Consider the following 26679-nt stretch of genomic DNA (forward strand, 5'->3'; position numbering starts at 1 on the left):
GCATCAAAGGCAAGCTTAGAAAACAAAATGAGGGGCAGGGGGAGGAAGAGACTGTTCAGAAGCAGAGAGGAGTTACCAGGCCTGAATCACGGAGAGCCCTCAGGCACCATTCCCGGAGCGGTGGCAGGCTAGTAACTAGCGTTCGGCTGCAGATTCATCAGGAAGAAGCAGCCAGCCACACAGCCCACTCACACCTCCGGAAACTGAGGAGAACGGCGCTCTTGGCAAAAGCTAAGTACTTGCGTATACTTTAACGTGCCGCCCCACCTGCAAACCAGCTTCAGCGGCTGAATTCCCTGGGCCTGAGATAGGCCCTGTTGAGCACCTAGAGCCATCCTCCTGGCCTTGGGAAAGGAAAAAATTTGCATTTGGGGGAAAAGATAATTTGCTAGCTCCAATAACAGGAGGAGCTCAAGACAGAAGCAGCTCCTGTCCAGGCATAAACCATCTGTGGACTTTGAGTACCTTTCCCTTCTGCATGGACCTGGGTGGGCCTATTTCGGGAGAATAGGCCCTTGTTGGCAGACTCCAACCATTTCAGCTGCGCAGTGGAGAGGTGGGTGTTTGATGTCTGACATTTCTTTGCCTATTAAACAAGGTCCCCACCTACCCACATCAGGCACCTAAGGACTGGTAGCTCCACTCAGGTCACACAGCCACCCGCGACAGGGATCCAAAGATAACTGGTACCTCCCAGTCCTTAACAACCAAACGCTTTGGGTCCCCATGGTCCGTCTGCAGAACCCACCCACCTGACCACTCCAAGGAACAGGGAAGCGCTTTCCTCAGAGACACTCGGGGGTTGGTTCTCAGCCCCCTACCTTGTTCAGAGCATGACCCCCTGCTGCAATCAGATACCAGTATATATGCCAATCACCCCTGCCCCTCTAAGACTGTAGGACAGAGCCTGTACCACACACTTGATGATCAGCTACCTGGAAACCTGAGCTGAATTCATACAAGAAAACTGAATGGACTCCTGGACTGATATACCTGATAACAGCTCTAGCCAGCTGGGGACAGGACGTCAGAGCGCCAAAGGTGAAAATAATCAAGCTAGTTCACTCAAGTAACCCATACGGGTATACCAAAACAGAACAAAGCAAGAAGCTACGACACAGTAAGAATGCAGAAGAAAACCTAGACAACTGGGAGCTCCTAAAAATCAAACATCTGTGCTCATCTAAAGACTTCACCAAAAGAGTAAAAAGACCACCTACAGACTGGGAAAAAATTTTCAGCTATGACATCTCTGACCAGTGCTTGATCTCTAAAATCTACATGACTCTGCTAAAACTCAACCACAAAAAGACAAACAACCCAATTAAAAAATGGGTGAAGGATATGAACAGGTACTTCACTAAAGAGGACATTCAGGCAATTAACAGATACATGAAGAAATGCTCAGGATCATTAGCCATTAGAGAAATGCAAATCAAAACTACAATGAAATTCCATCTCACTTCAACAAGACTGGCACAAAGTAATAAATGTTGGAGAGGCTGTGGAGAGATTGGAACACTTATACACTGCTGGTGGCAATGTAAAATGGTACAACCACTTTGGAAATTGATTTGGCGTTTCCTTAAAAAGCTATATTTAGAACTACCATACGACCCAGCAATCCCACTCCTCGGAATATATCCTAGAGAAATAAGAGCCTTCACACAAACAGATATATGCACGCCCATGTTTATTGCAGCTCTGTTTACAATAGCAAAAAGATGGAACCAACCAAGGTGCCCATCAATGGATAAATGGATAAATAAATTACGGTATATTCACACAATGGAATACTATGCACCGATAAAGAACACTGTGAAACATTTCATAACATGGAGAAACCTGGAAGGCATTATGCTGAGTGAAATTAGTCCTTGCAAAAAAGGACAAATACTGCATAAGATCACCATCATCAGATCTTGAGAAATAGTTTAAACTGAGAAGAACACACCCTTTTGTGTTTACAAGAGGCCAGAGGGAGGAAGAGTGGGAGAGGAGTATTAACTAAATAGATAGTAGACCAGAACTACTTTGAGTGAAGGGAAGGACAACACTCAACACAGTGGAGGTGAGCATAACTGGACTAAACCAAAGCAGTTTCCTGAATAAACTGAGTGCTTTGAAGGCCAGCGTAGCAGGGGCAGGGGTGTGGGGACCATGGTTTCAGGGGACATTTAAGTCAATTGGCATAATAAAATCTATTAAGAAAACATTCTGCATCCCACTTGGAAGAGTGGCGTCTGGGGTCTTAAACGCTAGCGAGCAGCCATCTAAGATGCATCAATTGGTCTCAACCCACCTGGATCAAAGGAGAATGAAGAACACCAAGAACACAAGATAATAACAAGCCCAAGAGACAGAAAGGGCTACAGAAACCAGAGACCACATCATCCTGAGACCAGAAGAACTAGATGGTACTCGGCCACAACCGAAGACTGCTCTGACAGAGAACACAACAGAGAACCCCCGAGGGAGCAGAAGAGCAGTAGGATGCAGATCCCAAATTCTCATAAAAGACCAGACTTAATGGTCTGACTGAGACTGGAAGGACCCCGGTGATCATGGCCCCAGACTTTCTGTTGTCGCACTACAGGAACTATGCCCGAAGCCAGCTCATCAGACACGGATTGGACTGGACAGTGGGTTGGAGAGGGATGCTGGTGAGGCGTGAGCTACTTGGTTCAGGTGGACAGTTGAGACAATGTTGGTATCTCCTACCTGTAGGGGAGATGGTAGGGTAGAGGGGCTTAGAAGCTGGCAAAATGGTCACAAAAAGAGAGAGTGGAAGGAGGGAGCGGGCTGTCTCACGGGGGGGGGGTAGTAATTGAGAATATGTAGCAAGTTGTGTGTAAGTTTTTATGTAAGAGACTGACTTGGTTTGTAAACTTTCACTTAAAGCACAATAAAAGTTATTTAAAAAAATAACTGGGTTATAGAAGATATTGAGGATGGAATAAAGAAATTCATAGAATCCAATGAGAATGAATACACTTCCTATCAGTGCCTTTGGGACACAGCTAAAGCAGTGCTCAGAGGTCAACTTATATGAATAAATACACGCATCCAAAAAGAAGAAGGGGCCAAAATCAAAGAATTATCCCTATAACTAAAACAAATAGAAAGAGAGAAACAAAAGAAACCCTCAGGCACCAGAAGAAAGCAAATAATAAAAATGAGAGCAGAATTAGAGAACAGAAAAACAACTGAAAGAGTTAAGACAAAAAGCTGGTTCTTCAAAAAAATTAAGAAAATTGATAAGGCACTGGCCAAACTGACAAAACAAAAACAGGAGAGGAAGCAAATAACCCAAATAAGAAATGAGATGGGCGATACCACAACAGATACAACTGAAATTAGAAGATTCATATCACATTACTAGGAAAAATTGTACTTTAAACAAATTTGAAAACCTAGAAGGAATGAATGAATTTCTAGAAACACACTATCGACCTAAACTAACATAAACAGACGTAGAACTAAATAGATCCATAACAAAAGAACAGATTAAAACGACAATTAAAAAATTCCCAACAAAAAAAAGCCCTGGCCCTGACGGCTTCACTGGAGAGTTCTACCAAACTTTCAGAGAAGAGTTAACACCACTACTACTAAAGGTATTTCAGAGCATAGAAAAGGATGGAATATTCCCACACTCATTCTGTGAGGCCAGCATACCCCTGATACCAAAATCAGTTAAAGAGACCACAAAAAAAGAAAATTACACAGATCTATATCCTTCATGAACCTAGATGCAAAAATGCTCAACAAAATTCTAGCCAAGAGAATTCAACAACTCATCAAGAAAATAATTCACCATGACCAAGTGGGAATCATACCAGGTATGCAGGGGTGGCTCAACATTAGAAAAACAAATGATGTAATCCATCAAAGAAATAAAACAAGAACCACATGATTTTATCAACTGATGGAGAAAAGGTATCTAACAAAGTCCAACACCCATTCATGATAAAAACTCTCAGCAAAATAGGAACAGAAGGAAAATCCTCAACATAATAAAGGGCATTTATACAAAGCCAACAGCCAACATCGTTCTAGATGGACAGTCTGAAAGCATTCCCCTTGAGACTGGGAACCAGACAAGGATGCCCTTTATCACCACTCTTATTCAACATTGTGCTGGAGGTCCTAGCCAGAGCAATTAGGCTACATAAAGAAATAAAGTTCATTCAGATTGGTAAGTAAGAAGTAAAAGTAAAAGTCACCTGTGGGTGACATGATCTTATACAGAGAAAACCCTAAAGAATCCTCAGGAAAACTACTGAAACTAATAGAAGAGTTCAGCAGAGCATCAGGATACAAGATAAACATACAAAAATCAGTTGGATTCCCCTACACTAACAAACAGAACTTCAAAGAGGAAATTACCAAATCAATACCATTTGCAATAGCCTTCAAGAAGATAAAATACTTAAGAATAAATCTAACCAGATACGTAAAAGACCTACACAAAGAAAACTACAAGAGACTACTGCAAGAAACCAAAAGAGACCTACATAAGTTGAAAAACATACCTCGTTCATGGAGAGGAAGACTCAGCATTGAAAAAATGTCTATTCTACCGAAAGCGATCTATAGATATGATGCAATTTTGATCCAAATTCCAATGACATTTTTTAATGGGATGGACAAAGAGATCAACCAACCTCATATGGAAGGGAAAGAGGCCCTGGATAAGTAAAAAAAAAAAAAAAAAGCATTACTGAAAAAGAAAACATGGGAGGCCTCACGCTTACCTCATTTGAGAACATATTATACTGCTACAGTAGTCAAAACAGCCTGGTACTGGTACAACAACAGATACATAGACCAATGGAACAAAACTGAGAATCCAGACATAAATCCATCCACATATGTGCAGCTGATATCTGACAAAGACCCAGTGTCAGTTAATTGGGGGAAAGTAGTCTTTTTAACAAATGGTGCTGGCATAACTGGATATCCATCTGCAAAAGAATGAAAGAAGACCCATACCTCATATCATGAATAAAAAGTAACTCGAAATGTATCAAAGACCTAAATGTAAAATCTAAAATGATAAAAGATTATGGAACAAAAAATAGGGACAATGCTAGGAGCCCTAATCCACGGTATAAACAATATATAAAACATTACTAACAATGCACAAACACAAGAAGAGAAACCAGATAACTGGGAGCTCCTAAAAATCAAACACCTATGCTCATTCAAAGAGTTCACCAACACAGTAAAAAGATTACCTACCGACTGGGGAAATGTTTTTAACTATGTCATGTCTGATCCGCATCCGATCTCTAAAATTTACATCATACTGCCAAAACTCAACAACAAAAAGGCAAATAACCCAATTAAAAAACGGGCAAGGATATGAAAAGGCACTTCACTAAAGATTACATTCAAGTAGCTAATAGATACATGAGGAAATTGCTTATGATCATTAACCATTAGAGAAATACAAATCAAAACTACAATGAGATTCCATCTCACTCCAACAAGGCTGGCTTGAATCCAAAAAACACAAAATAACAAATGTTGCAGAGGTTGTGGAGAGACTGGAACACTTATACACTGCTAGAGGGAATGAAAAATGATACAACCACTTTGGAAATTGATTTGGTGCTTCCTTAAAATCTAGAAATAGAACTACCATACAATCTGGCAAAACTACTCCTTGGAATATATTCTAGAAAAATAAGAGCATTTACACGAACAGATAAATGCACACCCATGTTCACTGCAGCATTGTTTGCAACAGAAAAAAGATGGAAGCAACCAAGGTGCCCATCAATGGATGAATGGATAAATTATGGTATATTGACATAAAAGAATACTGCACATCGATAAAGAACAATGACGAATCCATACAACATTTCATAACACAGAGGAATCTGGAAGGCATTATGCTGAGTGAAATTAGTCAGTTGCACAATGACAAATATTGTATGAGACCCCTATCATAAGAACTCAAGAAAGAGTTTAAACAGAGAAGAAAATATTCTTTGGTGATTACAAGAGTGGGGAGGGAGGGAGGGAGAGGGGTACTCACTAATTAGATAGCACAAAAAATTAGATAGTAGACAGGAAGTATTTTAGGTGAAGGGAAAAACACACAATACAGGAGAGGTCAGTACAACTGGACTAAACAAAAGCAAAGAAGTTTCCAGAATAAGCCGAACACTTCGAAGGCCAGCATAGTAGGGGCAGTGGTTTGGGGACCATCGGTTTCAGGGGACATCTAGGTCAACTGGCATGATAAAATCTATTAAGAAAACATTCTATATCCAACTTTGGAGAGTGGCATCTGGGGTCTTAAACACTAGCAATCGGTCACCTACGATGCATCAATTGGTCTCAATCCTTCTGAGGCAAAGGAGAAGGAAAAACACCAAAGACACAAGGTAATTATGAGCCTGAGAGAGAAAGGGCCACATAAATCACAGACATCAGCCTGAGACCAGAACTTGATGATGCCTGGCTACAACCGATGACTGCCCTGACAGGAAACACAACAGAGAATTCCTGATGGAGCAGGAGAGCAGTAGAATGCAGACCTCTAATTCTCGTAAAAAGACCAGACTTAATGGTCTGACTGAGACTAGAAGCACTCCAGACCATGACCAGAACCATTCCCAAAGCCAATTCTTCAGACAGGCATTGGACTGGTCTGTAAGACAGAAAATGATACTGGTGAGGAAGGAGCTTCTTGGCTCAAGTAGACACATGAGGGTGATCGGGAGATGAGAAGGCAGACGGGGACAGAAGCTGGCCGAATGGACATGTGGAATACAGGGTGGAGAGAAGGAGTGTGCTGTCTCTTTAGGGAAAGAGCAAGTAAGAGTACATAGCAAGAAGTATATAAATTTCTGTATGAGAGACTGACTTGTAAACTTCCACTTAAAGCACAATAATAAAAAAAAAAAGATTAAAAAAAAAAAAAAAACCCAAGGAAAAAAAATGGATATGAGAAGACTCTGAAACTTGCTCTGGAACGAAGAGTAGCTAAAGTAAAAAAAAAGAAATGATAAAGTAAAAGAGCTGAACAAAGGACTTTCAAAGAGTAGCTTGAGAACACAAAATAAATTACTATAATGGAATATGCAACAACCTGGAATAGAAAACCAAAAGGGAAGAACACGCTTTGCATTTCTCAAGCTGAAATAACTGAACAAAAAACTCAAGCCTAGAGTTGCAATATCGAAGGATTCTATGGGCAAAATACTGAACAACACAGGAAGCATCAAAAGAAGATGGAAGAAATATACAGAGTCACTGTACCAAAAAGAATTAGTCAACAGTCAAGCATTTCATGAGGTAGTGTATAATCAAGAACTGACGGTACTAAAGTAAAGTCCAAGCTACACTAAAAAAAAAAAAATTTTTTTTTTTTTAGTGTAGCTTGGACTTTACTTTAAAAAAAATTTTTTTTTTTTAGTGTAGCTTGGACTTTTAGTGTAAAAAAAAAAAATTTACAGTCAAGCATTTCATGAGGTAGTGTATAATCAAGACCGTCAGTTCTTGATTATACACTACCTCATGAAATGCTTGACTGTAAATTTTTTTTTTTTTTTTTACACTAAAAGCACTGGTTAAAAACAAGGCTCCAGCAACTGACAGAATACCAACCGAGATGTTTCAACAAACAGATGCAGCACTAGAAGCAGTCGTTCACCTATATACCAAGAAATTTGGAAGACAGCTACCTGGCCACCTGACCGGAAGGGATCCATATATGTGCCTATCCCAAAGAAAGGTGATTCAGTAGAATGCAGAAATTACTGAACAATATCATTAATAACACATGCAAGTAAAATTATGTTGAAAATAATTAAAAAATGGTTGCAGCAGTACAGGGAACTGCCAGAAATTTAAGCCAGATTTGGAGGAGGACTTGGAACGGGAGATATCACTGCTGATGTCTGATGGATCCCGGCTGAAAGCACAGAATACCAGAAAGATGTTTAGCTGTGTTTTACTGACTATGCAAAGGCATTTGACTGTGTGGATAATTACAAATTAGGGATAACACTGTGAAGAACGGGAATTCCAGAATACTTAATTGTGCTCATATGGAACCTGTACATAGACTAAGAGATAGTGGTTTGAACTGAACAAGGGAATACTGCATGGCTTAAAACCAGGAAAGGTGTGTGTCAGGGTTGTATCCTTTCATCATACTTATTCACTCTGTATGCTTAGCAAATAATCCGAGAAGTTGGATTATATGAAGAAAAACGCAGCTCCAAGATTGGAGGAAGATTCACTAACAACCTTCAATATGCAGATGGTATAACCTTGCTTGCTGAATACTTGAAGCACTTATAAAGAAGCTTAAAGACTACAGACTTCTGTATGGATTATACCTCAACATAAAGAAAAGAAAAATCCTCAAACAGGACCAATAAGCGACATCATGATAAATGGAGAAAATACGGAAGTTGTCAAGGATTTCATCTTACTTGGATCCACAATCAATGCCCCTGGATGTAGCAGTCAAGAAATCAAACAGCTTGTTGCACTGGGCAAATCTGCTGCAAAAGACCTCTAAAGTGTTAAAAAGCAAAGATGTCACCTTGAGGACTAAGGCACACCTGACCCAAGCCATGGTACTTTCAATCGCCTCATATACATGTGAAACCTGGACAATGAACAAGGAAGACTTTAGAATTGATGTCTTTGAATTATGGTGCTGGCAAAGAATACTGAATATACTGCCAGAAGAATGAACAAATCTGTCTTGGAAGAAGTGCAGCTAGAAAGCTTCTTAGAAGTGAGTACAAGGAGACTTCATCTCACATACTTTGGGCATGTCATCAGGAAGGATGAGTCCCTGGAGGACATCATGGTTGGTAGAGGGTGAGCGAAAAAGAGGAAGACCCTTAAGAAGATGGATTGACACAGTGACTGCAACAAAGGGCTCAAACAGAGCACTGACTGTGAGGATGGTGCGTGACTGGGCAGCGTTTTGTTCTGTTGTACATGGGGTTACTATCAGTTGGAACTGACTCAACGGCACCCAACAATATAACAAAAATTTTTAAAAAGTATACAGATCATATGAAAGATATAGGAGGAATATTTGCAAACTCAGGCAAAAAGATGCACAGAATTTTAACTTGTACTTCTTGCCACAGCAGGTTCCACCTTTTCTGTAGTAATTAAATTTATACAAATTAGAAGCTATAAAAACCTTAAAGAGTAAAACAATAGTATATACTACATAGTATTCCTTTTCTTGATGGGCTTTTAGAACAAAAATCAAAGATATACATTGGCCCAAACTGTTGATATGTAAAGACATTTTGCAATGTCTTTGTGATTTATCTTTACCAGTTTTCATAAAGTATGGTTTTATATTCACAAACTAATTTTTCTATACTTCAACAACCGTGATATTTCTGTATTTATCACTAGATAATAAGTATAAAGGTAAATAAGTTTTTTTTTAAAAAAAAGAATGTGATAAAAAAAGTTGAAAGTCCATCCAACTAATTTTGTTCAAACAGCCAATGGAACTGTAAGAAGTATCTGATACTGCCGGCTGATATAAAGGCTGAAAAGCAACATTAGTATTATCATGTTTTTCTAAATTATCGTATCTTCCCTGTAACAGTGGTGATCCTTAAAGCTGACATAAATAAAACTATGGAGAGTTTTCCAACTGACAATGATTTAACACAATTTAAGACTGCTGATCATAACAGTAAAGTCTACATAAATTTTTAAAAGCCAGGAAAACAAATCCTTAATTTTCAGACAAATGTACATTGTTTTAAACTATCCAAGAGCCCGTAACTTCCCCTTTTTACTACCCCATATCCGCTACCTACATTACAAAGAACTCTTTCTGCTAACTAGAGGTAACAAGTCAAGCCACAAATGAAGCAGCCTTTCCTCCCAATGATGTCATGGACACTGCAGGGGGAAGATGTCCTTCGGTCACCAAATGAAGGGCATTCACTGGAAAAGCAGGACCAAACTCCTGAAACACCACTGACAAAGGAAACAAAATGTATATGCTTAAAAACGGGAAAATTTTAGTTATATTTACTTAAATGGGAAGAAAAGCTTAATAACAAATCTTAATGAAATCATTTTAATGCAACACATAATTATTTTGTTCAAAGCATTTTACTCACCTCTGCAGAGAACAGAAGGATGAGTAAGATACAAACTTTAAGTTAAAGAAGCTGGTAGTCCTTTCCCTACTGCCAGGCAAGCATGTGAATAATGATAATATAAAAGGGTGATACTGTCAGAGAGGTACAAAAAGGGGCTCTGAAGAATGCAGGGCCTTGGACTGTAAACTCACTGAGGGCAGTGATCAGATTTCTTTATTTCTGACAGCTCACATTACAACGCCTAGCACAGAGAGATACTAATCCAAAGTTCTTTTAATAAAAGGGAGAGGAGAACTGACACAGGAAAAGGGCAGGGCAAAACTCCTGGAATCAGTATGCTTTAAAAGCACCACAAGTGATTTTGATGCAAGGGCCTAAGACTCCATAGTCCTGCCCTGCAGGTGAGAAGGGTATTTGTGGAGGGAGCCTGCAGCAATAAGCACATGAATGAGTTAGGAAGGCAGGGGCTCTCAATGAATAAAGATTTTCTCTAGAATACAAATAAAAACCTAAAAGCAGAGTGCTATATGGCACAGAAAATTATAAGAGTCAAGTCAAGCAATGCCTGTCTGAAAAGGTGAGAGCCAGAGAAGGCTTCTGATGATGAGTATGCTAAATCTGTACTACTGACCCTGCACTTCACCCTATTTGAAGGGAGTAGCAGGATTCCATGTAGTACAGCTCAGCTGGACTGAAATGAATCTTTCTCTGACCACCATCTCTCCGACCCTAAACAAGGAGATTACTCTCAGTAACGTGGTGGGCCTCATCCAATCAGTGCAAAACCATAAAAGCAAAAACTGACGTTTCCCCAAAAATAAGGAATTCGGCCCCAAAACTGCACCATTAATTACTGCCCAAGTTTCCAGCCTGCTGGTTCACTCTACAAATTTCACACTTACCTCAATCATGTAAGCCAATTCTTTTAAATAAATTTTTATGTATTTTCGTATCCATATCTACTGGCTCTGTTCCTCTGGAGAATCCTAATTTGATGGACCATATCTCTACTAATTTTAAAGCTAAGTGTGTTTATTTTACATTTTTCTTGCCCACCTTTTTTATACCATTCTATCCTTATACAGTATTTTAATTTCTACTCTGAATACTTAAAGGTGTGCAACTCAAAACTGTTCCAGTTTAGGAATATTATTTTTGTGTTTTTCTGAATTTTGGTCTGCATTACATTTTTAAAAAACAGCTTTAATGAGGTATCATTTACATGTCATAAAGTTCATCTTTTCTAAGTGTACAGTTCAATTATTTTAGTAAATGTACAGGGATGTACAATCATCAGCACAACTCAGATTTAAACACCTCCATCACCCTTAAAAGCTCCCCTATGCCTATTTGCAGTTAATCTCCATGCCCAGTCACAGCCCTACACATCCACTAAGCTACTTTCTGTCTCTAGAAATTTAACTTTCACATACATGGACTCATAGAATATGCAGCCTTTTGTTCTAGCTTCTTTCACTTACCATGATGTTTTTGAGGTTCATCCATATTGTAGCATGTATCAGTAAATTCTATTTAATTTTAAGGACATAAACCACATTTTGTTTATCCATTCAACAGCTGACAGACATGTGGGGTGTTTCCACTCTTTGGCTATTATGAATAACACTGCTATGAACATTTGTGCCTATGTCTTCGTGTAGACACTTGCTTTCATTTCTCTTGGGTAGATTCTTAGGAGTTGAACTGTCTAACTATTTAAGAAACTGGCAAACTGTTTCCAAATTTGTGGTACCATTTCACATTCTTAATTGCAATGCATGAGCACTCACTCCAATCCATGAATATTAAATGACTCACCATTAATCTGGATCTTTTTTAATTTCAGCAACGTCTGTGGTTTTCGGTGTACAAGTTTTGTGCACTTCTTCTGTTAAAATGACCCCTTATATTTACCCTTAAGTGTTTTATTCTTTTTGATGTTATTGTGAATGAAATTGTTTTCTTAATTTCATTTTTAGAATGCTCATTGCTAGTGTATAGAAATACAGCTGGTTTTTGTATAATGATCTTGTGTCCTGCATCCTTTCTAAACTCACTTACTAGTAACTCTACTAGCTTTTTTTAGACTTCATCAGATTCTTCTACGTAACATAATCTGTGGATAAGGACCATATTATTTCTTCCTTTCCAATCTAGATGCCATTTATTTTTCTTGCCTGCTTGCAACTGCTAACACCTCAAGTACAATGCTGAATAGAAGGGGTGAGTAGGATACCTTTGGCTAGTTCCTGATCTTAGGGAGAAAGCAGTTACTCTTTCCTGATTAAGTACGATGTGAAGTTTTCACAGATGCCCTTTATCAGGTTGAATATGTTTCCTTTTATTCCTTGAGTTTCTTTTTTTTTTTTAAATCATGAATGGGTATTGGACTTTGTCCGATGATTTTTCTGCATCTATTGAAATGATGATGTGGTCTTTGTCATTTATCCTATTAATTGATTTTCAGATGTTAAAACAACCTTGGCTTCCTGGGATAAATCCCCCTTGGTCATGGGTATAATCCATTTTACATACTGCCGGATTGTATTTGCTAATATTTGTTAAAGGATTTTTGTATCTTTGTTCATGCGAGATATTGCTATGCAGCTTTCTTGTGTATCTTTGTTTGGCTTTGATATCAGGGTAATGCTGGCCTCAAAGACTACCGTACTTTTTCACAAATAACATACCCACGTAAATAATGCACCCACACATATAACACAGGGCATAGTGCACTTACAAAAATAGCACTGGGGGGGTGCGAGATTGACAAAAAACATATAATACTCATGTTATTTGTATAAAAATACAGTAAGTTGGGAAATGTTCTCTTTCTCTATTTTCTGAAATGGTTTGTAAAGAAATGGCATAATTTTTTCTTAAATATTTGATGGACTTCACCAGTGATGCTATCTGGGGTTAAATTTCTCTTTAGGAAAAAATTTTAATTACTAATTCAATTTTTTTACTTGTTCTAGGTTTAAACAGATTTTCTACTCCTTTGAGTCAATTTTGCAAATTTGTATCTTTTTAGGAAGTCACTAATTTATCTAAATTGTCAAATTTGTTGGTATGCAGAAAGGAGTTAACACAGCAGGTCTGTGTTAACAATAAAAATCAAGGGCCCTGAGTCTCTAATGAGCTTCCCTGGTTGCCTGTATTTCACACGTGTTGTCACAGCCCAATGCTGGGGGAATTAAGCAAGTCCCGCATGATTCCACTGGAAGGGGACTCTGAAGGGTCATGCCTATTTTCCTCAGACTTCACTCCGTACACCTTTTTCATTTACTGATTTTGCTCTGTATCCTTTCACAGTAATAAATCATATCTTTGAGTCCTCCTAAAGAGTCATCAAGCATGGGGGGCGGGGGTGGGGTGACAGTTGGCATAAAATTGTTTACAATATTCCTTTAAAATCCTTTTAATTTCTATAGATTCAGTAGTGATATCCCCAAGTCCCCCCTCTTTTATTTGTGATTTCAGTAAATTTATGGCTTCTCTGTCTTTTTTTTTGGACAGTCTAACTAAACCCGAACCCTGGTTTGTCAATTTTGTTACATCTTTCCAAAACCCAACTTTTTTTTTCCTATTAGTTTCTGTTTCTTTGGCTTCTCCTCTCATCTGTATTTTTGTTGTTGTTGTTATGATTTTTGGGGAGCTTAGTTTACTCTTCCTAATTTCTTAAGGTGAAAGCTTAGGTTACTGACTTGAAACCTTTGTTTTCGGATTTAAATATTTAAAGTTATACATTTTTCTCTGAGTACTGCTTTAGTGGCATCCCACAAATTCTGATAATGCTGTTTTCTCATTTTCATTCAGTTCAAAATATTTTTTAAATGTCCTTGTGATTTTTTTCCTTTGCTCCAAGAATTTAGAAGTGTGCTGCTTAATTTCAAATACGTGGGGATTTCCCAGACTTCTTTACTGATTTTTATAACAAATTCCATTGTGGTTGGAGAACATACTTTGTATGATTCCAATCTCTTCAAATTTATTCAGACTCATTTTATTCTCTGGCATGTGATCTATCCTGGAGAATGTTGCATGTTCAATTGAAACAAATGTGTATTCTGCAGTTGTTGGATGGAATGTTCTACATAATGTTGATTAGGTCGAGTTGGCTGATATTTCTTTTCAAGTCTTCCATATCCTTGTTAATTTTCTACTTAGTTGTTTTTATCAGTTAAGAGCAGGGTACTGACATCTGCAACTGTAGCTGTTGAAGTGTCTCTTTTTTCTTCCAATTCTGTCACTTTTTGCTTCATATACTTTTTGTGTCTGATATATGTGACCCTTTTACCATTATGAAATGTCCCTCTCTAATAATATTTCTTGTCTTTAAATTTATTTTGCCTGTTATTAATATAGCTACTCTAGCTCATTCTTGGCTACTGTTTACATGGTTTATCTTTTTCCATTCTTTATTTTAAACCTATTTTTGTCTTTGAATTTCATAGTTGGATCTTGCTTTTATATCCAGTCTAACAATCTCTGCCTTCTGACTGGGATGTTTAGAACATGCAATACAATTATAGTTACGGTTGGATTTACATTTGTCATTTTGCTTTTTGTTTTCCATGTCTCCTGTCCTTTTTATTCTTCTGTTCCCCTTTGATTGCCTTCTTTTGCATTATACATATATTTTTAGTGCACCATTTAAGTTCCTTCGCTGATTTTTTTTCCATTTTTTAATTTTGTTTTTGTTGAGAATATATACAGCAAAACATAAACCAATTCAACAGTTTCTACATGTACAATTTAGTGACATCAATTACATTCTTCAAGTTTTGTCAACATTCTCATCCCACTTTTCTGAGCTGTCCCTTCCTCATTAACAAACTCACTGCCCCCTAAGTTTCCTGTCTAATCTTTTGAGTTCCTGTTGTCAATCTGATCTCATATAAATAGTTCTCAAAAGAGCATAATGCTCAAGGCAGACCTTTTTTACTAGTTAAGCTAAACTACTGTTTGATTTTAAGATGAGTTCAGGAAATATTTTTGGTTTAAAGTTTAAAGATTATCTCAGGACATTAGTTTCAGAAGTTTATCCATCCTCCATGGCTCTAGAAAGCCTAGAGTCCGTGTGAATTTTAACTTCTGTTCTGCATTTTTTCCCTTTTGATCAGAACTCTTCTATGGAATCTTTAATCAAAATATTCGGTAATGGTAGCCGGGAACGATCCGGTTCTTCTGGTCTCATGGCAAAGGAGGCAGTTGTTCATGAGGCAATCAGCCACACATTCCATATCCTCCCCTCCTATTCCAGACTCTCCTGCCTCTGTTGCTCCTGGTGAATAGAGACCAATTGTTGAGCCTTGGATGGCCACTTGTACGCTTTCAAAACCCCAGACACTACACAACAAACTAGGAGGTAGAACAGAAGCACTAAGCACGTTATTAGGCCAATTAACTGGAATACTCCATGGAACCAGCCCATGAGGTGTTTCATCATACATTAGCAGCCTCAGTAGCTACTTTTTTTTTTTTGCCGTTGTTGTAAATACATGACACAACTTCTGCTAATTCAACTTTTTACAGGTGTACAATTTATTGACAGCAATTATAATAATCGGCTGCGCAACTCTAACCTTAATCGGTGTGATTTTTTTCATCACTGTTAACTATCCTTTTCCCCTTCCCTCCCACCTCTGGTAATTACTAATAAACTCTGGTCTCTATACATTTGCCCTTTCTTGTCTTTTTATATAAGTGAGGTCATATGATATTTGTCCTTTTGTGATTGGCCTATTTCGCTCAGCACAATGTCCTCAAGTTCCATCCAGACTGTAGCATATATCGAGACTTCATTTCTCTTACTAGCTGAGTAGTATTCATTGTATATATGTACCGTACGTTGTTTATCCATTCATCCTCTGATGGGCATTTGTTTCCGCCTTTTGGCTTTTGTCAATAGCAGTGCAACAAACACTGGTGTACAAGTCTCTTTTTGAGTCTCTACTTTCAAGTCTTTTGGGTATACACCTAGGAGTGGAATTGCTGGGTTGTATGGTAGTTCTATTTTTAGTTTTTTTAGGAACTGCCACACTGCTTTCCACAATGGCTTTGCCATTTTGCATTCCCACCAGCAGTGGATAAGGGTTCCAATTTCCCCACATCCTCACCAACACTGGTTATTTTGTTCTGTTTTTTTAAGTATTACTCATTCTAGTAGGAATGAAATGGTATCTCACCATGCTTTTGATTTGCATCTCTCTGACAGCTAATGACACTGCACATCTTTTCATGAGTTTGGTGGCCATCTGAATGTCTTCTTTGGTGAAACATCTATTCAAGGCCTTTGCCCATTTTATGATTGGGTTATTTGCCTTTTTGTTGTTGTCGAAGTTTTATATACATTTTGGTTGTTAGGTATATGGTTTCCAAAGATACTCTCCCAGTTGGTAGCTTGTCTTTTTGCTTTTTTGGTAAAGTCTTTTGATGGACAAAGTTTTTAATTTATGAGATCTCATTTATTTTGTTTTTTGCCGTTTGTGCTATTGTTTTATAAGATAATCCACTGTGGAAAGCTAGGCCTAACAGTGTTGTTCCTGTTTGTTCTTCTGAGGATTTTATGGCTTTAGTATGCCTTTGTTGTTTTCTTAATTGTACTTTTTTTTTTTTTTTAATTATGTTCTTAATGGTTGCTCCAGGGATTACAATACACACCTAAATTTATCACAGTTTACTTCAGGTTAATAACACCTTAAGTACAGGAAGACACAGAAACTGTTGCAACACAGGTCCATTCCCTTACCCTCTTTTGTGTTTTTACTGTCAGACATACCACACCTATACATGTTATAAACCCAACAATAGTGTCATGCTACTACACTGTTTTATCTAATCCTAACTTGTTTAAAGAAGATAAGAAATGAGAAAAAAATGTATTGGTACAATCTTTTATATTAACCTACATATCTACCTGCACGAGACCAGGCAATGTTTATTCTGTTATACATAAGGCTGCCAGGAGTCACAGCCAACTTGATGGCAACTAATGACAACACATTTACCATTTCTGGTGGTCTTCACTTCTTCCTGTAGATTCATATTACCACCTACTGTCACTTCCTTTCAGCTGAAGACATTCTTCAGTATTTCTCGTAAGGCAGCTCTGCTACCACTACATTCTCTCAGACTTTGCTTATCTGGGAATGTCTTTATTTCGCCCTCACTTTTGAAGGATAGTTTTACTTAATACAGAATTCTTAATGACAGTTTTTTCTTTTAGCACTTTAAATATGTCATTCCAATGATTTCTGTCCTATACTAGTATTGATGAGAATTCAGCTATTAACCATATTGATGCTCTCCTGTGCATGATGAATTTTTTTTTCTGCCTTCAAGATTTTTTCTTTGTCTTTGCCTTTCAACAGTTTGACTATAATGGATGGGCCCAGATGTGGATCTCTTTGTATTTATTCTACTTGGCCTTCTTTAAACTTAATTTAATGTTGTCATCACATTCGGGAACTTTTCAGCCACTATTTCTTCAAATATTTTTTTCTGCTTTCTCTCTCTCTCCTCTCATTCTGGGACTCCCATTACATACGTATACGGTGGTATGTTTGACAGTATCCCACAGATCTCTGAGGTTTTGTTCATTTTTAAATTGTTTTTTAAACTTGCTCTTCAGGTTGGATATGAAGATCTATACAGATCTATGGATCTATCTTTGAGTTCACTGAGTCTTCTACCATTTTGAATCTTCTATTGAGGCCCTCTAGTATTTCAGGTTTTGTGCTCTACAATTCCACAAATTTCCACTCGGTTCTTTTTAATAGTTTTTATATGCTTTATTGAGAATATCTGTTGATTCATTGTTGCCATTCATTGTTGTCATACTTTCCTTCAATTTTTTAAATATAGTTTCCTTTAGTTCTTTGAACATGTTTATATTAGTTGCTTTGAAAACTTTGAAAACTCTGCTAAATCCAGTATCTGGGGACACTCAGAGACAGCTTCTGTATTTGTTTTTACCCTTGAGTATGAGACATTTTCCAATTTCCTTGCATGTCTTATAATCTTTTGTTGAAAATTGGACATTTTAGACACTATATGGCAGCAAATCTGGATTCTGATGTTTTCCCCTTAAGGTTATTGTTGTCACCTTGTCTACTGGCTTGTTTTGTTTAGTAACATGCCTGGGTTAAATCTCTGATTTCTGTCTCCCCTGTGGTGTGCAGCCACTTTTGTTGCTGCTCAGTTTATTTTTTTATTTTTCTTTTTCTTCTTTTTAAGACTGGCTTCCCAGGGGTTGTCAATGTGTCTGCATAGAGATTAGTCATCAGCCAATGGTTGGCCACAGGTTGTGCTCAAAACATTTCAATCCAGTAAAGCTTCTATTGTCTGCTGATAGATCTGTGTGTGGCTGAAGTACTCAAAGTTGAGGCCACTGTCAATTCTGCCCAGTGATGTATTTTCACCAAGTCCCTTTCAAGTCTCCTATGTGCATACACACAGTTCCAGGGTCAGCCGGGAGTGTCTGAATAGCTTGAGCCTCTCTGGTCTCCACTGTGCATGTGGTCTTAGACAGGAATATGTTATTCTCAACCTCAGCCTAGTTGGGTCAAGCCTCTGCTCTCCTCTGCTTGTGTATCTCTGTGAAGTCACCTCCACAGACAATGACACAGGACGTGTCACCCACACTCCAAATAAAGAGAGCTCCTTTTCTACCACTGCAGAGTAAGCTCCTGGGATCCTTGAGACCTACCCCACTCTGGCAGAACCTTCACAGAGCAAGGCTTGGGGATCATGGGGAGCAGTCCCAGGCCAAACACTCCAGCTTCCCATCGTTCTTGCCCAAAGTTCGGCAGTTTTTCATAGCACAAACGTGTCTCAGATTGCTGTATGTCTCTGACTGATTTCCAGAATGCTGAAATGGTTGCTTTTGTCAATTCTGCCCAGTTTTATACTTGCTTTTTGGGAAGAGGGTTTGCTGATTTCTTCACTTGGTCATAGACGTGCCACAGCTCTCTCTCCATCATGTTTTAATCCTACCTTATAAATCTTTTACAGTTTTTTCTTCCTTATGATTCTTATTTTGAAATATTTCAGATAACAAAAAATTATAAAAGAATATAACGAACACCTGTGTATCCAAAACTCAGCTTAAAAAAGAAAACATTCCTGTATGTTCAAAGCTCATTACTTTCTCCCTGATTTATTCTCTTTCTTCCTTCTCCAGAGGGAAGCATTATCCTCAATTTGGATTTATTAAGCTCATGTATGTTTTTATTTATATGTATATGTGTTCATAAAGTACCAACTGTTTTACATTTTTTAACTTTATTCAAATGGTATCTGCACGTACATATTCTTCTACAACTTACTTTTTTGTTCATTATTATGTTTTTGGGGTTCGTTCATACAAATATACATAGTTTTAATTTATTTACAGTTAATTGCTGTATAAATATGCTACAATTAATCCATTTTCCTGTGATGGATGCACAGGTGTTGCCAATATTTGTGTACATGTCTTCCATAAACATGTGCAAGAGCAACAAGGGTCTAGATAAGGATAGAACCAAAAACCAAGCCAAACCCATTGCTGTGGAGTTGATTCCAAGTCATAGTGACCCTATAGAAAGAGGCTGTGAATGACTGTGCAGCACATAAAATCTAGCCATTGGCTCTCACATGGTTCGAGGTGGAACGCTAAATACATTTCAAGCATTTTCTAAACTTATTTTACCATTTAACCTTTTTTCCTCCATAAGGGCCATCTATAATCATATCTGAATAACGTTTTAAGGAACACAGATGGGAAATGCTGCATTAATTTGAGTTTGTCTTCCTTTTTAAAACAAGAATCATTTTTAAAAAATTAGAAAGATTTCCATTCCCCTCTTATAATCCCCAGATCTTTTCATGCCTAATTAAAATATTCTCATTCTAGCTACCTCTGTGTAGTTTTGTGTTTGTAAAGAAACATCACTGGAAAAAAAAGACATACATTTTGCCTGACTGAATTTGTCCTCTCTCCGTTTTTCTTATGTTTCAAGGAAAGAAGAAATCAGTCTGGAATGAAGATAAGCTATTGTGGGTCCAAAATTTCAAATCATTTTCCTTCCCTCTAAGACAACTAAGGAGAGCAAGCTGGCACCTGCTTGGAGGCCTAAGCTGAAAATCACTGTCTTGAATGCCATGTTCCCACATGGATGTCCGGATAAATTAGACTGCCCCTTAATTTACTTTTGGTTCACGTGAAGAAATTAGAAGTTCCAAGACTCAAGTGATCTCTGAGTCATGAAAATCACACATTCTTTCTATTTGCTTCTATGTGCTTTTTCTACTTTCAATGTTTCTACAATGAGCATGTGTTAGTTACTGTTACAATTAGAAAAATATATATTTTAGTTCTAAAAGGCTTAATTTGAAAGGAAGAAAACAAGTCACAGCAATACAATTTAAATCCATCTTCATTATTCTGTCAAGATACACACAAAAGTTATCAATGACCCTTAATTAGGGTGAACAAGTCTTTGAAAAATAACTGTCTAAAAACTGATTATGTGATTAAAAGTTAATTCTTTAAATAAGTCACCAGACTCTAAAATCTTTACGAATGTGGAAATATACTTTCACTAGGTTTCACCTTAAAGAGACAGTCTAATAAAACTGAAACAACATCAGCAAATCTGGTTCTGTCCCTTTTTTGTGCTAGACTTTACCTGCTTCGGTCTCCTGGCCTGAAAAATGGGGACAGTACCTACACCGTACATACACAGGTGTCAGGGACTGAATCGTGACCCCAGAAATGGGCTGCAAGTTCTATCCTTAATGCCTGGGGTTATAATCCCATTTGGGAATGTGTTGTCTTTGTTCTGTTAATGAGGCAGGATTTGTGTAGGATGTGTCTTGAGTCATTCTCCTTTGAAAAACATAAGATATTAAACAAGCAAGCTAGAAAGGAGAGATAGGAGAAGAGAGATGCCAAGCCACATGAAGATCACCCAGGAGCAGAGGCTAAAAAGAGACAAGAACTTTCCTCCAGAGCCAACAGAGAAAGTCTTGCCTTAGAGCTGGCACCCTGAATTCAAATTTCTAGCCTCCTACACTGTGAGAACATAATTTTCTATTTGTTAAAGCCACCCACTGATGGTATTTTCGTTATAGGAGCACTAGATAACTAAGACAATGGGTATTGCGAGGGCTGCCTAATAAACAGAAAAACTGCTTGTAGCACAGTACCTGACATATAGTAAGTGCTCAATAAATTGCCACTATTATTATTAAAACAGTAACATTAGAAATATCTTAAATGCTTCCACAAGAAATGAAGAAATATTGTTACTACTGAAATTATATTAATTACTAAGTCAGTTGCAACATTAATCCTGATAAGGTCAAAAGAATCCTTCCCAAACAAGCAATCCTTGATAACCCATGACATAATCTGGGCGAATGATTCTAAATTGAATACTTTGTTTTTCAGAGTTATCAAGCAAAATGTAGACAATACAAAAGACTTAAGGATTCAATCATAGCCAGTTACTTAACAAATACATGTTTTACAGACTCTCAGTCATTACTTGAGAAAAAAAAAGATAATTCAACTAAAGGAAAAATATATGCATCTCAACAAACAGGTGGAAATGTCAAAAATAAATAGAGTCACAGGATTACACTGAAAATTATATGATTTCAGCAGAGGTAGAACACCTACCTCTATAGAAATAACTTTTACGAGAAAAAATCTACAGCCCCTTCTTTTTGTTTACCTGGATGAGTCATGGTGACTGGTTCCTCTTTGGATTTATTATTGTAGATGACTACAGCAACTGCATTGTGGAAAGCAGCCCGTGATATTTTCTCTTTAAATGTACAATTTCCCCTCTGCAGCAAGGCAATCCACTGTTTGATATTAGGAGGAACAAAGAATCGTGTTTGAGGATCACAGCCCAGATGATCAGCAACTAAACAGAAAAGGAAAAACACACACAGAAAGATTAATTTTTTCCTGAGTAAAGAAAAATAATAAAACTGCTCAAGTCTTTATCAAAGTGCTCAACTGTTCTCTGAATAATTTATAGCTCTAAAGCACTTCAAAAGCCTTGCTGCCAGCAGAGCTATGAATATGTCCACAAACAACAGAACAATGAGTCTGAATCAAGATGTGTACAAAGAGCCACTCCACTAAAATGCAACCTGTGATGCAAATTAAAACAATGAAAGTCTCTTAACTTTACAGGTTGACACACACACAAAAAAAGGGCTGATAATATCCAGTGTAGGTTGGTGAAGAAAAGGCAAAGCCAGAAAGAAAAAAACTAGGACCCTAGTTCTATACCCTAACCCTAACATCTGCTCCTTCATTTGCACTTAGAACCTCCCCGCTCCCTGGGGTAAATGAGAAAGCCACAGAAACCCTTGGTTCAGTTACCAACTGGTCTCGTTGAAATTCATTCTTGCTTGAACAAATTCCTTAATAAGTATCTACAGAACTGAGGAAATTTCAGTTTTGGCTTGTATTTGAAAGTTTAAACAGTGAAGATAATATTAAGCTAGAATAAATATACTACTTCTCTATATTTATTGGTAAAAATTACTCTACAACTCAACATTAAGATAAATATTAACTTACTTTATCTACCTGTCTAAAGGGATACATGAAAACACCGAGACCATCCCTTGGAACTACAAATCACCCAGTCATTGTTGTAAATTTCCTGGACAGTTTGTTTCAAATACCAGTAAGTACACTTGAATTTGGCCAAGCTCCTCAATTTTTGATTCACGGTCATCACAGCTATAGTACCTGTCATGGATTGAACTGTGTCCCCCGAAAATGTGTGTCAACTTGGTTAGGCCATGATTTCCAGTATTGTGTGGTTGTCTGCCATTTTGTGACTGTAATTTTATGTTAAAGAGGATTAGGGTGGGATTTTAACACCCTTACCAGGTCACATCCCTGATCCAGTATAAAGGGACTCTTTCTGCAGTGTGGCCTGCACCACCCTTTGCAAATCTTAAAAAGTAGCCCCTAGCTTCTTTTTACCACTCTGCCACCCCCTAACAATATGAAAGGGTAGAGCAGTCCAGAATGGGAAAGAAGTCACAAAAAGTAAGTCTGAGGACTGTTGTACATAGTGGCGGAGAATGGGGAGCCCAATGCCCCTGGAGTCAGTCTCTGCCAGGACAGTGTGTGTTAGGGAGGGGAGGTGAACACAGAAGGGTGACTCTAGAAGAAAATGAAGAAGAGAGGAGTAGCTGTGATACACAAAAGATGGCACCAGTGGGGAAATGTTTGCTTTCCACACACCTGGAAGCCCAACGCTTAGCAAAAGACCTAAATCTTACACTACTTAAAGAAACTGTAAAATGTAGATATGCCACTAACTTCAGAGACTTTCAGAGAAATATTACTCTATCATTCCTACACAAATACTACCTTTCCCAAATTTCTCTTATAGTTATCATGGAGGGACTGCAACGAGAACATATTTGCTACCAGAGGTCTCATAACACACAGTAAATGGGAGAGAACTAATTTCACAATTTGTCACAATGGATATTGTCTACAACTATTACCCACCTTTTTCCTTGAACAATTTTTGCACTCTGAAATTTCAACCCTTTCTCTATCAAATTAAACAGGAAAATCAAAGCCTATGCCATGATTTTGGTAGCTGACTATTAAAAAACACAGTCAAGGCATCATGAAACTAGGAAATCCTGAAACAGACTGTTTTCTTTCAGTGTTATATGTCTTACAGATAATTATGCTATCTTAAAAAAAAAAATTTTTTTTAAACATAAGCACTTAGGCAGTCTGTCATGATAACCTCATTGTCTTAGAAAAACTTCCAGTACCATATATCCAAATAAAGAGCAATCAAAAAACTGGTTTTAAGTGTTTCACTTGTTATTTTTCAAAAAATACTGTGGCATAAATCCCGAAAGGAAATGCAGAATCAAGACTATCCAAAGAGATCTGTATGCCTGCCTTCTGTGAAACATTCACTCATTTTTCTGTGACTTATCCCTTCCTCCCTGTGGTTTCATACGCATTTATAGTGCAGTAAAGAGGAAAGAACATAGCTGTAGAATCAGCAAGAGCTAGGGTCCAAATTTTAGATCAACTGTTTACTAGTTCAGTAATTGTCACAGGCTACTCAAATTTTGATCTTCAATTTTTACTTATTTATAAAGATTGCAATAAAATTTGCATCTCACACAGTTGTATACGTGGAAAAATATAAATTCCTTTACTCTTGAGTGCTTAAAATTTTTTTTTTTTAATTAATTCTTTTTTCTTTTCTTTTATTGGTGTTCACACTGTCCTGTCTTAATGACTCAGTCTGGTGCCTTGGAGATTTTCTGTCCTGGTGAATGTGCAATTCAACCATAACTCAGCAGTACACTTCCATTCCATATTCCTCTGCTCCTGACAGCTTCCACTCCTAAGTTTCATTCTCTTCCCCTGTTCCCTTTTAGACAGTGTTGCTGTCCACTTAGAACGGCAGTTCAGGAATATTCACAATGTTCTAAGAGTAAAAAACAAAACAAAAAAAACATAGCAAAGGGTATATCTTAGTTACTAGTGCTCCTAGAGCAGAAATACCACAAGTGGATGGCTTTAACAAACAGAAATTTATTCTCTCACAGTCTAGGAGGCTAGAAGTCCAAATTCAGTGTGCCAGCTCCCAGAGACGGCTTTCTCTTCTCTCTTGATTCTGGGGAAGGTCCTTGTAATCAATCTTCTCCTGGTCTAGGAGCTTCTCAGAGCAGGGACCCCAGGTCCAAAGGATGTGTTCCCCTCCTGGTTCTTCATTCTTGGTACCAAGAGGTCCCTGTCCTCTCTGCTCAATTCTCTCTTTTATATGTCAAAAGAGACTGACTCAAGATACAACCTAGTCCTATAGATTGAATCCTGCCTCATTAATATAACTGCCTAATCCTGCCTCATTAACATCATAGAGGTTAGGATTTACATCAGATCACAAAATGGTGGACAACCACACAATACTGGAAATTATGACCCAGCTAAGTTAACACACATTTTGGGGGGACACAATTCAATTCATAACAGGGTGCAACCACAAAGCAAAGTATTTCAAACATACTACAGGAGGACTCACAAACTTTCCTAAGGGAGTTCCCTCTCACAAAAAACAGGTTATATGAAAAAATGCATGATCAAAACAAATTCAACAGACTCTGAGCAAACAAATGTTCCCGTTCCCCCAAATTTACCCAGATCGTCATCCATAGAAGGTCTCTGACATTAATAACCATAAGAATATAATATGCAATAATATGTATGAATAAGATATGCAAGTTGCTGTTTAAGGAAGTAGTAGTCATATCTAGAAAAAGAAAATACGGGCTTTCTACAATCACCTAATACTGTAGTATGCTCGTTTTATCTAGGTATTCCTTCCTGTGATTAAGAAATAGAAGAACAATGAAATTAATATTAACAGCTCTAAAACAAGTTTTCAAGAAGACTGATAACTGAGTATGATTAAGTGGCACTACAAAATTTAGCATCAGTTAGTTATACTTGAAGCAATTTATTAAGTGAAGGTATATTACAGCATAAAAGATTTATGTAGTAATTACGATGTGAGCAGTTGATATTTGACAAAGGCCCCAAAACAGTTAAAAGGGGGAAAGACAGTCTTTTTAACAAATGGTGCTGGCATAACTGGATAATCATCTGCAAAAAAAACAAAACAAGGCCCATACCTCACTCCACACACAAAAACTAACTCAAAATGGATCAAAGACCTAAATATAAAATCTAAAACAATAAAGATCATGGAAGAAAAAATAGGGACAACGTTAGGAGCCCTAATACATGGCATAAACAGCATACAAAACATTGCAAAGAATGTCGAAGAAAAACTAGATAACTGGGAGCTCCTAAAAATCAAACACCTATGCTCATCCAAAGGCTTCACCTAAAGAGTAAAAAGACTACCTACAGATTGGGAAAAAGTTTTTAGCTATGACATTTCTGATCAGCGCCTGATCTCTAAAATCTACATGATACTGCAAAAACTCAACTTCAAAAAGACAAATAGCTCAATTAAAAAATGGGCAAAAGATATGAACAGACACTTCACTAAAGAAGACATTCAGGTAGCTAACAGATATATGAGGAAATGTTCACGATCGTTAGCCATTAGAGAAATGCAGATCAAGACTACAATGAGATTTCATCTCACTCCAACAAGGCTGGCATTAATCCAAAAAACACAAAATAATAAATGTTGGAGAGGCTGTGGAGAGATTGGAACACTTATACACTGCTGGTGGCAATGTAAAATGGTACAACCACTTTGGAAATCGATTTGTCACTTCCTTAAAAAGCTAGAAATAGAACTACCATATGATCCAGCAATCCCACTCCTTGGAATATATCCTAGAGAAATAAGAGCCTTTACACGAACAGATACATGCACACCCATGTTCACTGCAGCACTGTTTACAATAGCAAAAGGATGGACGCAACCAGGGTGCCCATCAATGGATGAATGGATAAATAATTTATGGTATATTCACATAATGGAATACTACACATCAAGAAAGAACAGTGAGGAATCTGTGA

At 37.6% G+C, this 26679-nt stretch overlaps 1 protein-coding gene across 2 annotated transcripts in view; it reads right to left on the reverse strand.

Moving 5' to 3' along the window:
* The window catches only part of RNF130 (ring finger protein 130), a 188720-nt gene that overhangs the window by 114724 nt on the left and 47317 nt on the right, over positions 1–26679 (reverse strand). For both annotated transcript variants that reach the window (XM_049874556.1, XM_049874555.1), the window contains exon 2: positions 21845–22039. In XM_049874556.1, coding sequence (XP_049730513.1) covers positions 21845–22039 — 195 coding nt within the window. The remainder of the gene's footprint in view (positions 1–21844; positions 22040–26679) is intronic.

This window comes from Elephas maximus, chromosome 2, assembly GCF_024166365.1.
Source record: "Elephas maximus indicus isolate mEleMax1 chromosome 2, mEleMax1 primary haplotype, whole genome shotgun sequence".
In the NCBI taxonomy this organism is placed as follows: Eukaryota; Metazoa; Chordata; class Mammalia; order Proboscidea; family Elephantidae; genus Elephas; species Elephas maximus.